Source organism: Ranitomeya imitator, chromosome 6, assembly GCF_032444005.1.
Source record: "Ranitomeya imitator isolate aRanImi1 chromosome 6, aRanImi1.pri, whole genome shotgun sequence".
In the NCBI taxonomy this organism is placed as follows: domain Eukaryota; kingdom Metazoa; phylum Chordata; class Amphibia; order Anura; family Dendrobatidae; genus Ranitomeya; species Ranitomeya imitator.
Window position 1 is genome coordinate 139,463,127 of NC_091287.1, and position 16,643 is coordinate 139,479,769.

The 16,643-nt window shown below is 41.2% G+C and overlaps 1 protein-coding gene across 1 annotated transcript in view; it reads left to right on the forward strand.

The window, feature by feature from the left end:
• Positions 1-16,643, forward strand: part of LARS2 (leucyl-tRNA synthetase 2, mitochondrial) — a 294,954-nt gene that overhangs the window by 247,577 nt on the left and 30,734 nt on the right. Inside the window, exons 16-18 of the mRNA XM_069730157.1 lie at positions 5,450-5,632; positions 8,638-8,807; positions 11,294-11,371. Coding sequence (XP_069586258.1) covers positions 5,450-5,632; positions 8,638-8,807; positions 11,294-11,371 — 431 coding nt within the window. The remainder of the gene's footprint in view (positions 1-5,449; positions 5,633-8,637; positions 8,808-11,293; positions 11,372-16,643) is intronic.

The window sequence follows — 16,643 nt, forward strand, 5'->3', positions numbered from 1 at the left end:
GACTTACATTGCCCACAGGACAATCAGTAAGAGATCGTTCTGTGCACATAGGCTGTCATTGTTCTCGGCAGCTCATATCCTGTTTATGCAGGACGATATGCAGCAGAGAACAATGTTTCATAACACCTTAATCACCCATGATGGATGTATATGCTATGGAGCATCTCAGGGTGATAGGAGCAGACTCAGGAACTGAGCATGCTCCACATAAGGCAAATACCGGCTATCAGCTCTAACTATGATCGCTGCTGTTAACTTTTTAAATGCCGCTGTCCATAATTAAGCACCACAGTCTGCCCGGTTCTGGAGGCCCTTGTGCCTATCCTGTTGAATCTCTTGTGATGTACAGCCATAGGCTCGGCATCACAGGAGACCATGATTTTTTATTATAGGTAGCAATACCATAGTATTCCTTAATACACTACAAGTGTTGAAATGATCACAGGTTCAAGTCCTCTAAGGGTACTAAGAATTAAAGTGAAAAATATGTGTTTTTAAATATTAAAGACATTTCTAAAAATGCAAAAATTCTTGCGAATCTGCCTCCATTTTCCCCACTTATATATAAAGACATGTTAAAAAATGAAGAAAAAAAACATATAGATTTGGCTGTGCACTAAAGGGGTTGAGGAAGTTTAAAAATCACTTCATGCAACAAATTAGTGTTTTACTTGTCTTTTGGGTGATTGGCAGCCTGTTTACTCTACAGGATTGTCAGGAAGCAAGTGTCCTAGGTTCCTTCCCAAAAAGCAAGCAGTGTAAATGCGGGCCAGGATTTTCTTTGTCCTCAGTAGGTGATATTTACACAATCACCAATTAGTCATGGCAGGCTTTCACACAATGGACAGATTTTTAACTGGCATGAAAACACATGTGGCCATATATCAACAGATGCCGCATAATCTACTGACCAAGAGCAAGAAGTCACAAGGATTGCATTAAATGGAGAGAAATTGCCACAAAAAATCTAGAAACTGACTGGAACATGTTGGACATTCCCTGAGCGATTCCACGCAAATTATTATGGCGATTTTACACTTCTACCAAAGGCAGATTGTTCACACATAAGCGTACCCTAAAGATTTAGTAAAGGTTTTTCCATTTTTTCTGTGTGTGCAGCAGATTGTTTGCAGTGCTGCTATAATGGATGGTGACCTATCACCCAAAGGTAACGGCGCAGCTCGCCATATTAAACCACATCTGCACGTCCTCATTTACTGTCAGGTGTACCCAAGGAAGTCATGTAATACTGAACAAAGTGAAACTTTTTTATATATATATCATAGTAACAAGATTTTCAAGCAACAAACATGAGCTCAGATACAGTAATTGTACTTTTTGGTAAAGTGCGTGTATGTATATACAGTAAAAATATATACATACAGTCTTGGAGAAAGTGTTGCCACTCATGACATTTTTCTAAAAAATGAAGTATTTTTCCCAGTAAATTATAGCAATTACACAGTTTGTTATACACATGTTTATTTCCCTTGTGTGTATTGGAACAACACAAAAAAAGAACAGAAAAAAAGGCAAATTAGACATAAGATGCCAAAAATGAGCCAGACAAAATTGTTGGCAACCTTCAACTTAATATTTAGTTGCACCCCTTTTGGAACAAATAACTGCAATCACTTCTTATAACCATCAGCAAGCTTCTTACACCTCTCAACTGGAATTTTGCACTACTCTTCTTTTGCAAACTGCTCCAGGTCTCTCATATTTGAAGGGTGCCTTCTCCAAGCAGCAATTTCAAGATCTAGCCACAGGTGTTCAATGACATTTAGATCTTTATTCATTGGTGGCCACTTCAGAACTCTCAAATACTTTGTTTCCATCCATTACTTGGAGCTTCTTGACGTATATTTGGTGTCATTGTCCTGCTGGAAGACCCATGACCTAGGACACAAATCCAGCTTTCTGACACTGGGCACTATATTGTGACCCAAAATCCTTTCTTAATCTTCAGATTCCATGATGCCTTGCACACAGTCAAGTCACCCAGAGACAGAGAAACTACCCCAAAACATCTTTGAACTTCTACCATATTTGACTGTAGGGACAGTGTTCTTTTCTTTGTAGGCCTCATTCCATTTGTGCTTGACCAAAAAGCTCTATCTTGGTCTCATCTGTCCACAAGACTCTTTCCCATAAGGACTTTTGCTTACATACATTTTGGCAAACGGCAGTCTAGCTTTTTTATGTCTCTATCAGCAGTGTAGTCGTCCTGGTCTCCTGCCATAGCGTTTCCTTTCATTCAAATATTGACAGATAGCTCGTGCTGACACTGATGAACCCTGAACCTGCAGGACAGCTTGAATTTCTTTGGAACTTGATTGAGGCTGCTTATCCACCATCTGCTCTATCCTGCGTTGCAACTTTTCTTCAATTTTGCTCTGCTGTGCACGTCAAGAGAAAGTAGCTACAGTGCCATGAGTTGTAAACTTCTTGATTATGTTGCGCACCGTGGACTAAGGAACATCAAGATCTCTGGAGATGGACTTTGAGATTGTTGATATTTTTCAACAATTTTGATTCCCAAGTCCTCAGACAGTTCTTTTCTCCTCTTTCTGTACTCCATGCTTAGTGTGGCACACACAGACACACAATGCAAAGATTGAGTTAACTGCTCCCCTTTTTATCAGGTGCGATTAACATATAGCTCATACCTGTTACTTGCCACAGATGAGTTTGATTGAGCATCACATGCTTGAAACAAAGTTGTTTACCCACATTTTTGGAAAGTTGCCAACAATTTTATCCGGCGCCCTTCAGATATGTGAGACCTAGAGAATTTTGGAAAAGTGGGGTTCAAAATTCCAGTTGAGAGTTGTAAGAAGCTTGTTGATAGTTATAGAAAGCGATTGATTGTGGTTATTTATTCCAAAGGGTGTGCAGCCAAATATAAAGTTGAGGGTGCCAACAATTTTGTCTGGTCCTTTGTGAAATTATGTCCAATTTTACATTTTTTCTCTTTTTTTTTGTGGTGTTCACATAAACTAAATAAACGTGTGTGACAAAACGTGTAATTTCAATAAATTTCTGGGAGGAATACTTCATTTTCTGAAACAATTTCAAGGGTACCAACACTTTCGGCCATGAGTGTGTGTGTGTATTCACACGTGTTCAGAGGCACATTGGGCTCAATCAGGGCTACTGTCTTTTTTGATGCCAATGGCAAAGTCAGTACAGGATACAATGCTAGTCCTGTAACCTAGATACAACCCTGAGCAGCAAATAGGGTCCATTAGAGGTACATTAGTTATTAGTTGGAATATGCAAAAATATTCTATTTTTTTGTATCTAAAGGGGTTTTTAAGTCTTGTTTTCTTTAACCCCATCAGCTTGCATTGTGTAAAAAGCAAAACCAACATTACCCACCCTCCACTGACTCAGTGATGCCTCTCCCAGTCTTTATTGACAGGCCGCAGTGATGAAATCATGAATATAAACGCGTTTGCTAATTTTGTTTGACATAAGACCATTGAGCTCAGTGAATGGCTGCAGATCATGTGCCCCGCAGTCATAATGTCACCGCTGCAGCCTGTCAGTAAAGCCTAGTGAGGTAGAGGCTTTATTATTTTTACTTAGAGCAAGCGGATGGGGTTAAAAAAACATATTCATGCAAAACCCTTTTAAAACATATACAGTTAGGTCCATATATATTTGGACAGAGACAACATTTTTCTAATTTTGGTTATAAACATTACCACAATGAATTTTAAACAAAACAATTCAGATACAGTTGAAGTTCAGACTTTCAGCTTTTATTTGAGGACATCCACATTAAAATTGGATGAAGGGTTTAGGAGTTTCAGCTCCTTAACATGTGCCACCCTGTTTTTAAAGGGACCCAAAGTAATTGGACAATTGACTCCAAGGCTATTTCATGTACAGGTGTGGGCAATCTCTTCATTATGTCATTCTCAATTAAGCAGATAAAAGGCCTGGAGTTGATTTGAGGTGTAGTGCTTGTATTTGGAAGGTTTTGCTGTGAAGTAAACATGCGGTCAAAGGAGCTCTCCATGCAGGTGAAACAAGCCATCCTTAAACTGCAAAAACAGAAAAAACCCATCCGAGAAATTGCTACAATATTAGGAGTGCCAAAATATACAGTTTGGTACATCCTGAGAAGGAAAGAAAGCACTGTTCAGCAAATCAATGCAAAAAGACCTGGGCGCCCATGGAAGACAACAGTGGTGGATGATCGCAGAATAATCTCCATGGTGAAGAGAAGCCCCTTCACAACAGCCAACCAAGTGACCAACACTCTGCAGGAGGTCGGCGTATCAATATCCAAATCTACCATAAAGAGAAGACTGCATGAAAGTAAATACAGAGGGTTCACTGCACGGTGCAAGCCACTCATAAGCATCAAGAATAAAAAGGCTAGGCTGGACTTTGCTAAATAACATATAAAAAAGCCAGCACAGTTCTGGAAGAACATTCTTTGGACAGATGAAACCAAGATCAACTTCTACCAGAATGATGGAAAGAGAAAAGTATGGCGAAGGCGTGGTACAGCTCATGATCCAAAGCATACCACATCATCTGTAAAACACGGCGGAGGCAGTATGATGGCTTGGGCATGCATGGCTGCCAGTGGCACTTGGTCACTAGTGTTTATTGATGATGTGACTCTGGACAGAAGCAGCCGAATTAATTCTGAGGTATTCAGAGACATACTGTGTGCTCAGATCCAGCCAAATTCAGCAAAACTGATTGGTCGTCGTTTCATACTACAGATGGACAATGACCCAAAACATAAAGCCAAAGTAACCCAGGAGTTTATTAAAGCAAAGAAGTGGAATATTCTTGAATGGCCAAGTCAGTCACCTGATCTCCACCCAATTGAGCATGCATTTCACTTGTTAAAGACTAAACTTCAGACAGAAAGGCCCACAAACAAACAGCAACTGAAAACTGCCACCGTGAAGGCCTGGCAGAGCATCAAAAAGGAGGAAACACAGCGTCTGGTGATGTCGATGAGTTCAAGACTTCAGGCAGTCATTGACAAACAAAGGGTTTTCAACCAAGTACTAGAAATGAACATTTTATTTAAAATTATTGAATCTGTCCAATTACTTTTGGTCCCTTTAAAAACAGGGTGGCACATGTTAAGGAGCTGAAACTCCTAAACCCTTCATTAAATTTTAATGTGGATACCCTCAAATGAAAGCTGAAAGTCTGAACTTCAACTGCATCTGATTTGTTTTGTTTAAAATTGATTGTGGTAATGTCTATAACCAAAATTAGAAAAATGTTGTCTCTGTCCAAATATATATGGACCTAACTGTAGATATGCTTAGATACCAGGGAGAAAAAAGTGTTAGAACAGTTTGTTCCTAATATAAGTGTCATCCATGCCTTTGTAATAGCCACATTAGAAAAGGTTTGTTCTAGATATATGGAAACTGTTCTCTAACTGTCCCCATGCTGTTTCTTGAAGGTAATGAACCCGTCCATACCAAGACTGGAGAAAAACTGCAAGTGACATGGGAAAAGATGAGCAAATCCAAGCACAATGGAGTGGATCCGGAGGAAATGGTGGAGAAATATGGCATTGACACCACTCGTCTATATGTGTTATTTGCTGCCCCTCCAGAGCAAGACATATTATGGGATATGAAGAGTATGTACGCTTCAGTTCTGATTGTATAGTGGGGAAGCTGTCATATGACAAAGTCCTGCCTTGTATGCTCCTTTTCATTTATGCAAATTTCCTCTACAGAGAGGAAAAGGACTAGAACTCTATCGCCACCTATTGGAAGTAGCAATCCTAAAAGTCAAGACCCTCTTACTGCTTGGATCCCAGTCAGAGGCTTCTCATACAGCAAAATCAGATCTGATGCTTTGCACTGAGGAGGGGCAACACCCCAAAACACCATGTCTGCAAATTGAGATTTTGGTTTAGCGTTTATCCTAATTCATATGGCAAGGCTTGGTAACTGGTCGATAGTGACTTTTAGGATTGTTACTTCCAATACGTGGCACTAGAGTACAAGTCCTCTTCTTCTCTAAAGAGGCAATTTGTATATTTAATTTCCCAGAGGAGCATTTCATGGCCTATAAGTCTCCTTACACTGGCATTGACACGTTACCCCTTAGACCTTCAGTTTCATTTAAAACTTTTTGGTAAATGTGCCCAAAAAATGAGACAGAATGTGTTTGATTTTACACATGTGTATGAATCTGATTTTCTTTTATTTCAATCAAAAACTGTGATTTGCGCTTATAACCTTGATTGAACTAATAAACCAGTATAACATATCAACAAACCATTAAACTGGTTTCACACGTCCAACATGCAAGGTTTAAGTATGGACAGCAATGTGCGGCCCAGCCATGTGTCTCCTGACCCAAACTCAGCAGTCTCATAGACATATGTAAGGCTATGGAGTTGGGGTCAGGAGACCCCCATGGCTGGTTCAGCCATTGTGGTGTGTACTCGGACTGTACATGTCAAACATGTGAGACCGGCCTTTGGGTATAGGTTCAGATGCATGTAATGGATTGGTAATGGTTTGTGCCTATTTCATGTCAGATTTTTTGTTTCAGTAAATAAGGCTAATCTATTACTGAAAAGTTATTTTACATTCTGCTATACTTTGTTTTATTGCCATATCAAGGTAATGCGATGCTCACAAAGGTGCACATCTCATGGTGGTATATGTGAGCTCCCTCATTAACTTTTAATGCTATGAAATGATCAGGGCAGGTTTTTAGTCAATTTCTGGTCACGTGTGTATAACGTGAGACTGCTAAGGCTAGTAATTGGCTGCACCTTGGTAGATGGTATATCATCATTGCAGCCAAGTGTGGAGCACTGGAACAGCAGGGCTAGCATGGCGAGCCATTAAACCCCTTAGTGACCTAGCCTATTTTGACCTTAATGACCAGGCCAAATTTTTTAAATCTGACCAGTGTCACTTCATGTGCTAATAACTCTGGAACGCTTCAACAATTCCCAGTGATTCTGAAATTGTTTTTTTCATGACACAGTGTCCTTCATGTTAGTGGTAAACGTAGGTCGATATATTTTGAGTTTACTTGTGAAAATATCTAAATTTTGGCCAAAAAATGTGAAACATTCACAACTTTCAAGCTTTCAATTTTTATATCCTTAATCCAGATAGTCATGCTGTACAACATAGTTAATACATAACATTTCCCATTTGTCTACTGTACACCTGCATCATTTTGAAGACATCAATGTGTAGCATGATCCCTTGTTAAAGGGGTTGTACTGTTTGAGGTCAATTTCTGCAGTCACTCTATCCTACTGTAAATTGGTGAATCCTGACAGTAGCCATTACACACAGTTAATTGATGTATTAAGAAGGTGGTAATCTATCCGCCACTATGGACAGTAGAATATCTACGTCTCTTCACGTGTGTCTGCATTTCTAGGTATTGAGGAGTTTCCAGGCTAGATTGGGTTCAGTGTCAAGTGTTTTATAATTTTGGGAGATGTTGGTCAAAGTTGCCCAGATTAATACTTGTCTTCAGTCGTTCTTTCTCTCATTTTATGCTGTCTAGTTAATAATATGTGTGTGGTAATTTCAAGTATCCATGATAAATACAAGAGAATCGCTGAAACCTAAGGCAGATGATTGCTAAGCTCATGTTGATGTGTTGTGAAGTTTGATGGCGGTAGACATCTGTTCTGAGCGTAAAATATGCATGACCTAAGCTCAAGGTTTCCAGGACTGATAGCTGAAGAGCTCCTTCATTGTACGGGACCATTGTAATGGCTTGATTGGACCGTAAATCAGATTAACAATGGTGGTTCTCAGCTGCCCTCTTACAAAGGCGATTTGTGTTTTCCCTGTGTGTTTCTGTGTTCAGGGGGATTTGAGAGTCCTTTTAATGACCGCCAATTCGCCCTTTACTGACCTGAGAAATGAGAGTGTAGCATCCCCATTGGGTGAAAATGCAGTGGGTATCAGCTGTCTGCTATAGTTGACACCCTACTTAAGCAGACCCCTGGCTGTCATGGCAAACCATCTGCACCACGCAATCACGTCACGGGCATGTGGAATGACGCACCCCCTCCCAGTGTGTGCTAAATGCCGCTGTCAGAGATTGTGAATAACACAGCCATCGTCTGCCGGGAAAGATTCGGGCTTGGCGTGCTCGCCCACATCAAAGTCAGGAAGCCGGCATATTACGCAACAATATATTGTATGTCTGTACAGGGTTAATAAATTAATGCAAAATATATCGAGCAATTTTCTTAAACTTTCAGATACTATTATAAATAAATGCAAAACATATTGTCCTAAATTTACCATTAACATAAAGTGAAATGTGTCACGAAAAAAAAAAAATCTCAGAATCACTGGAATATATTGGAACATATTATTCCATAGAATTCCATATGTCTGTTTGTAAAATTTGTCCTGGTCACCCAGGAGTTACCAGATAAACAAAGGTAGTATAACTGTAAGGTATCATTAGCAATGTTATTGCCGCCTTGTGACGTCTTTGGTTATTTTACAGTACTAATAGAAAATAAATAGTTTAGAATTATTACCATCCATCTATCCTCAGCCAGTGCCGCGGAATAGGCTGGCAATAATTCTATTATTATTGGTCATTTATCTTTCTTGCTCACAAGTGTGTGTTGTTTTACAGCCGATGCAATACCCGGCGTCCAAAGGTGGCAGTCTCGTGTGTGGGCATTAACGAGCAAGTTTATTGAAGCCCGAAACTCCTTGGTGGAACCAAATCCTCAAATCCTGTGTAAAAATGAAATAGCAGAAACCCAAAAAATCTGGCAAAACCGGAATCTTACTGTGTCAGAGGTAGCGTATGCTTTTCTTTAAAAAATTCTCATATTCTGATAATTTTATGGTAATGAGATTCTATGTCTGAATGTACGTTTTATTTGTTAGTGTAATATGGCTGTCCTCCGAACCTGGAACTATAGACTAGCAATGTGTTCAGCATTACTGTATGTGATCTGTAAGGCCTCTTTCACACTTCCGTCTTTCTGTAGATTAATTGTAATGATACCGCATATAGATAGGTAAGGGCCGATGTACACATACGTCTGATAAATCACATTTGGCAAGAAGTGAAGAGAATTGGAGCTACATGTTGAAAAGGATCTCCCAGACAAAAGATAAACAAAGAAATTTAGTGCACATAAAAAGATTCTTTTTATTCATATCTTGAGATGATATAATAATAATAATAATTTTTATTTATATAGCGCCAACATATTCCGCAGCGCTTTACAAATTATAGAGGGGACTTGTACAGACAATAGACATTACAGCTTAACCGAAATCACAGTTCAAAATAGAAACCAAGAGGAATGAGGGCCCTGCTCGCAAGCTTACAAACTATGAGGAAAAGGGGAGACACGAGAGGTGGATGATATGTCTGCAGTACTCATAGCCTTTAAATTAAAGGTGCATTCCCAGTATGAATGCTATCCCAGATACTCTGACCACTGAGACCCCTCCAATCCCGAAAATTGGGTATCTGGAAAGGCCCACGTGAGTCGGGCGGGGGTTGATCATGTCTACTGCTGCTCCATTCATTCTTATGGGAGCGTTGAAGACCAGCCATTCCCATCTATTGGCTATCTCCAGCAGTCCCATTAAGAAAATTGAACCAATTTTTGTCCATATATGACAAGGCTGCTTGTCCATTTGAATAGCTGACATGTTATACCACATTTTCCCCTGCCTTCTTAAAGATGCAAGAGATTAAAGGTAAGTCACTTAAAGGGAATCCGTCAGCAGGTTGTTTCTACCTCATCTGAGAGCAGATTTTTGACCCATACTCTGGCTGTCAATGCTTTCCAAAGTATCGAAGAGATCCATTGTGATTAAAATCCATTTTTATTAATAACAATAAAATCAGAACCAATTAAAACTAACAGAGTGCCTCATGGAGGGAATGCTACTATATGCTGACCTTAATATAACAGTATATGGCTGGTCAGGTAACACGCTAGTTATTAATAGTAAATAGGGTGTTATATAAAGAAAAGTATTGTGACTCACGCCTATGATTAGTCATGTGGAGATAAATTCTGCAAGTCACCTATATCCCATATGTTCTATACACAGAGAACATATATGCAATCAATAGCAAAAAACAGTTTTTGAGGGGACAGAATGGGGAATAGAATGTGAATTGCGCCGTATATACTGACACATATACTTCCTATAATATCTAATAAAGTGAATATCTGCAGACAAATATTATAACCAGATAAGGCAATATAATGTCAGTTGTGCAGTATATAGTGACACATATGCCACCTGTCATTGGCCTTCCCAGGGCTAAAGTAACAATATTACACCTTACAAAAATAATTGTATATAAAAACAAGTAGTGCTGTCTATTAACGAGATGTAACCTACGAACCCATATCACATAGTAATATCCTAAATGGAATGAATAAATGCATGTTCTCCAACAAATGAATACAAAGAGGGAAAAACTCAAACAGCCAAAGATAAGCAACAAGAAAAATTAGGGAAATGCAGAGAGACAGGATGACCAGAGATGTCAGGAGTAGTGTCCCCACACCCTTACGCGCGTTTCACCACTTGCTTCTTCCGGGGGCGCCACTTGCTTCTGCCTCTCATATGAGAGCAGCATGATATAGACAAGGAGAAGCTGAATCCAATGAGGTGTCACTTAGATTACTGGGTGCGGCCATTCTGACACAGAGTTTTTAGATTTAGCAATGTAGCAGAGCTGAGAAAGCTAACCCCGCCCACAGCAGGCTCTGTATGTACAATGTCCATAGACAGTGAGCTGCCTATTACAGGAGGGAATGTGTCAAACCAAGGCTCAAGTGATCAGCTAGTCACAGCAATGATAAGCTCCTGGTGCTAAAACATTCATTGTAAGTAAAACCTGGAGCTTTATAAAAGGCAACGCTGAAATCTGTGTTTTAACCCCTGCATTATTTGCCTTCTAGAGTCATTAAAAAATTCATTAGTAATGATAGTTGGCCCCCAGCTGTCCTGTGCCAACAGTTCTCTGTATGATAATGTCCTTGGTCTCTGGGAGGTGTAACTGGAGTCGCACCCTGCCGTAACCGCTAATGTTTGCTTTATACAGGGGTGTATAGTGCCGTCAGAATACGCTGTTATCATGGATGGTAACGGCCTTGCAAATGTATTTACAGGGTCTGAATACCTGCAGGAATCCCACGCAAACACGAGGAGAAGATTATTCTCCTGCGGGCAGGAATTAGCCATTCACTGTTAACTTTCACAAATGTGAGATATTCTAAAAAGCCATTTTTGTTTGCGTTGCCTAGGTAACCAGCTACTTCACGAAGGATTTCCTTTTCAATGCAGCGATTTCCCAGCTAATGAGTCTAAGCAACGTACTGTTGGTAAGTGCATCCGCCGCCGTCGTCCTGCACAGATGTGCCGCTCCGACCTGTGATCACTAGCAATGGGGCTGGGAGGACGCCTCTGGTTTGCCCAAGTTTTAACAAGAAGAACAGATTACCGTATTTTGCTTCTGCGTTGTGCTCAGGCGGCTGGAGTAATATTGTATATTGTTCTACAGATACAAGAGAAAATGTCTTACTTTCTGCCAATGTTTTCTCTCTCTCTCTGGAAAGGCTTCTTTGAATTAAAGCTGGAAGAAAGGCTTTGTAGGCTTAGAGTGACATGCCGAGCTTTTTTCCATTATCATTAACTCTTCAGTTCAGTTAAAGTAACAGTTTTCTCCAAATAAAAATGTCATGTACAGTTCACCATGAATAAGGAACATCCGGAGCTCTACAATACTAGGACTAGTGACTGAAGACAGAAGGATTCTTTACACACGTGATTTTGTTTGTTATGTTTATTGATTTACCGTATATACTCGAGTATAAGCCGACCAGAGTATAAGCCGACCCCCCTAATTTTGCCACAAAAAACTGGGAAAACTTATTGACTCGAGTATAAGCCTAGGGTGGAAATGCAGCATTTACCGGTGAATTTCAAAAATAAAAATAGATCATTATTTCCCCATAGCTGTGCCATATAGTGCTCTGCACCGTTCATATTTCCCCATAGCTGTGCCATATAGTGCTCTGCACCGTTCATATTTCCCCATAGCTGTGCCCCATATAGTGCTCTGCACCGTTCATTGTGCCCCATATACAGTGCTCTGCACCGTTCATTGTGCCCCATAGCTGTGCCCCATATAGTGCTCTGCACCGTTCATTGTGCCCCATAGCTGTGCCCATATACGGTGCTCTGCACCGTTCATTGTGCCCCATAGCTGTGCCCATATATGGTGCTCTGCACCGTTCATTGTGCCCCATAGATGCTCCACATAAATCTCTGCCGCCGCTGCTGCTGCTGCTGCAATAAAAAAAAAAAAACACATACTCACCTCTCTTGATTGCAGCTCCCAGCGTCTCGTTCCGGCGCCTCCATCTTCCCGGCGTCTCTGCTCTGACTGATCAGGCAGAGGGTGCCGCGCACACTATATGCGTCATCGCGCCCTCTGACCTGAACAGTCAGAGCGCAGACGCCGGGAAGATGGAGGCGCCGGCCAGGAAGATGGAGCGACGCCCGGTGGCTGGAACGCGGACAGGTGAATATGCTATACTTACCTAGTCCTGGCGATCCTCGCGCTGTCCCTCTGCCTGGTCTTCGGTGTCGCAGCTTCTTTCTCTATCAGCGGTCACCGGCACCGCTGATTAGAGGAATGAATAGGCGGCTCCGCCCCTATGGGAGGTGGAGCCGCCTATTCATTTCTGTAATGAGCGGTCCCACGTGACCGCTGAAGAGGGGAAGACACTGCAGCACAGAAGCCCGTGGGACGGCAGGGACAGCGCGAGGATCGCTGGGACTAGGTAAGTATACCTCAGCGCCCTCACCCCCTCACCCGCCGACCCTGCCACCCACCTTGACTCGAGTATAAGCCGAGAGGGGCACTTTCAGCCCAAAAATTTGGGCTGAAAATCTCGGCTTATACTCGAGTATATACGGTATTTAATTTGTGGTTTGGAGCATTACAGCATGATTTTAACTTAGTGGTTCTCCAGCTGCCATATTGCCAAATAGATAACCTTGACGGTTCACATACCAGCCAGTTGAGTCAGTGGGTAAACATATCCAACTTTTTTAGATTCCACAGTGCCCTCCATACAGAAGAGAAAATAGAGGAGCTCATCTGTCCTTTATGGTTCTGAAGAGCACTTACCATATCTGATCATCATCATCATCCTAGGACAATGTTCCCCAACTCTGCTCCTGAGGACCCACCAATAGGTCATGTTTTTGGGATTTCCTTAGTATTCCACAAGTGATAGAATTATTGCCTGTCCAGGTGATATAATTATCACCTGGGCAATACTAAGGAAATACTGAAAACATGACCTGTTCGGGGGTCTTGAAGACCAGATTTGGGGAAAACTGTCATAGGGAAAGACATTTAGCTTGGCTTCTCATGGGTGCCGAACCTCAGGTATATATCTGGTTTCCTCATATCAAGAGTTTCCCAATAAAATGAGTGGCACAAAATACAGTGTGTCCGTAAAGTCATGGTGCACTTTTGACCAGTCACTGGAAAGCAACAGTAGTGCCGTAGATGCCCACTCGAAAAATAATTCACTGAATACTCACTTGAAAGGATTCTGTCACCAGATTTTTGCTATGTTATCTGGGAGCAGTATGATGTAGGGGCAGAGACCCTGATTCCAATGACGTGTCACTTACTGGGCTGCTTGCTGTGGTTTTGATAAAATTACTGATTTATGTCCTGAAGATCTTTCATTTCTCTGAAAGCTCATCTCTGTATAACGCCACCCAGATCACTGATTGGCATCTTTCTGCCTATGCACAGTATGCACAGCTGTCAATCAGTGGTGTGGTTGGGATTACATGGCACAATACAACTAGTCCTCTACTGATAATCTCCTGTTGAGACTGATTTTATTGAGACTAGAGGAAGCAGCCCAGTAACTGACACTGACATCACTGAAAACAAGGTCTCTATACCTACATCATGCTGCTATAATATTAAGCAGCTAAAACCTGCTGACAGATTCTCTTAAACTTTGTTCCCACAACAAAGAAGAGTATAGGCTACAGGCCTCCTCCAGCATGCGGCATGGCACAGGTAAAGGTGGTGGCATCACTGAATCATGGCAGTCTGCATAGCATTGTCAGCACAATGTATCATCCTGTATTTTCATCCCATACAGGTGGTTGGGGAGGATGAAGGTGGTTTCGACAATGTAACCCTGCTCGCCTAAAACGTGCAAAAAAACACATTTAGGATAAACTTGTCTGAACCTGAACTATGGAATTATAAAGGATTCCAAATTGTTGACAATTGTTGCAACATTCACATAAGGCATTGTTGCCCAGCACTACACACCAATGATTGTGCCCATCCAGAGGAAGGAAACGCCTCCTGTTAAAGGTCCAGTGAACAAGGAGCACTCGATCCATGACAATCTTTCAGTCAAAATCGGCTGCTAATCACTCGCCGAATTAGCAAAATGCTTGTTTTTTGGATGCTGCACAAATTATTGTTCTCAGCAGCAAGTCATCCGGTTGAAATAGCACACTGCCAAGAATAATGGCTGCCTATGTGCGCTGAACAACCTTTACAGATCCTTCCGTGTGTCTCTGAAGCCTGGGCGGCCTGTGTACAGGCTGTGAGAATATCGCACCGTAGAAATGAACCTGAAGCACTGATCCCCTTTAGGTACTCAGCCCCAAGCATGCTTGGAACAGCACCTTTATCCTGGGTGCACTCATGCAGTTTTTGGAGGCAATACACAAAAGTATGCAGTATTCAGTGGGTATAGATTGTCTACACACCCCTCTAAAAATGCCGGCTTTTATGTTATGTAAGAAGAATTGTTTCAGAACTTTTTCCACCTTTAATGTCACCCATGATGTGTACAAATCTATTGAAAAATATACTGAAATCTTTTTGGGTGGAAAAAGAAAAACAGAATTAAAATAATGTGATTGCATAAACCTGCACACTCTGAAACTAATACTTTGTTGAAATGCCCTTTGAATTTCTGACAGCATTCTGTCTTTTTGGGTAGGAGTCCATCAACATGGCACATCTTTGCCCGCTCTTCCTTGTTGTAGTTCTCCAGATCTGTCAGATTGTAAGGACATCTCCTGTGTTCAGCCCTCCCCAGGTCAACCCACATGGTCGAATAGGTATCCGTGTTTTTTGTATTTTATTTTCCAAAACAAGTTTTTTTTAATAGAACACCACTTAACCCCTTTCTGACATCAGGCGTAATAGTACACCGATGTCGGACTCCCTCCTTTTGATGTGGGCTTCGGCGCTGAGTCCATATATTTTCCGGCACATGTCAGTTGTTTTGAACAGCTGACATGTGCCTCTAACAGCCGCGGGTGGAATCGCGATCCAACTAGTTAAATGCCGCTGTCAAACTCGACAGCGGCATTTAACGTGCGCTTCCGGCCATCCCGTCCATCGGTGACCCGTCACATAATCGCAGGTCGCCGATGGGTCAGTGTGACAACTGGTCAGTTTTAGCATTTAGTGAACATGGACAAAAAAAATAAAAAACAACTGTGGGATTGCACTTTTTTGCAATTTCACTGCACTTGGAATTATTTTCCTGTTTTCCAAGTAGACGATATGTTAAAACCAATGGTGTCGTTCAAAAGTACAACTCGTCCCGCAAAAAACACACCCTCACATGGCCATATTGACGGAAAATTAAAAAAGTTATGGCTCTGGGAAGAAGGGGAGCAAAAAATGAAAATGCAAAACCAAAAATACCTCTGGTCGTTAAGGGGTTAAACTAAAACAAACTTCATGTTCCGGTTTACAGTGTGAAAAGGAACACGATGACAAAATAGTTTTTTATTACAGCTACACTGCTCAGTATTGCTCTATGACGTCAGAAGAACACGAGTCCCACGTTTTTTGTGTACCATAGCAGCTAGCCTCCACCCACTAGCTCAGAGACAACTAACAGAGATAAAGCCTGCAAGATACAAGTCATATAATAACCAGGAATAGTGTTACTTCTCATCTACACACACCACAGCTTATTCAGACAATGATCAGGGTGCTGAAAGTGCTGATGTAATACTTACACTTTAAGAATCACACTGATAAAATTATGGGTATGGGCTGTGTGGGGAGACTCAAGGCCAATTAATACATCACTGCAATGTGGTACTCATTGTCACCAAGGACCGCTGACAGCCGATTGGAAATGGAAATGGCGCCCCTCCCCGCAGCTCAGTATAAACATGCAGAGAATAAACGCAATTCCTCCATTGATTATTAGAATTTGCATTGTGTGATAATAATGACCTTGTAGCACGATTCTCAAGGTCAATATGATGACAGTGATACCAAACTTGTAATTCAGAAGTTTGTAAAATAAATGGTATTTTTCACCATTTTATAAGACTCAGAACGTTTTATTTTTCCAAGGGGCATGCCAAGTTCAAAGCTGAGACAGGTACAGGATAGGAGATGGGGTCAATCACCTTCCGCAGTCTGGCCTGGGGCAGCTGTATTTACTCAGACACTAATACTCCACAAACCGAAAATGGCTGAGTTTAAAAGTTACAAAAAAATCATTATTTAATTTTATACATCTATTAATAAATGTAAATTCAGAACATTTAAAAAAAAAATTGTGA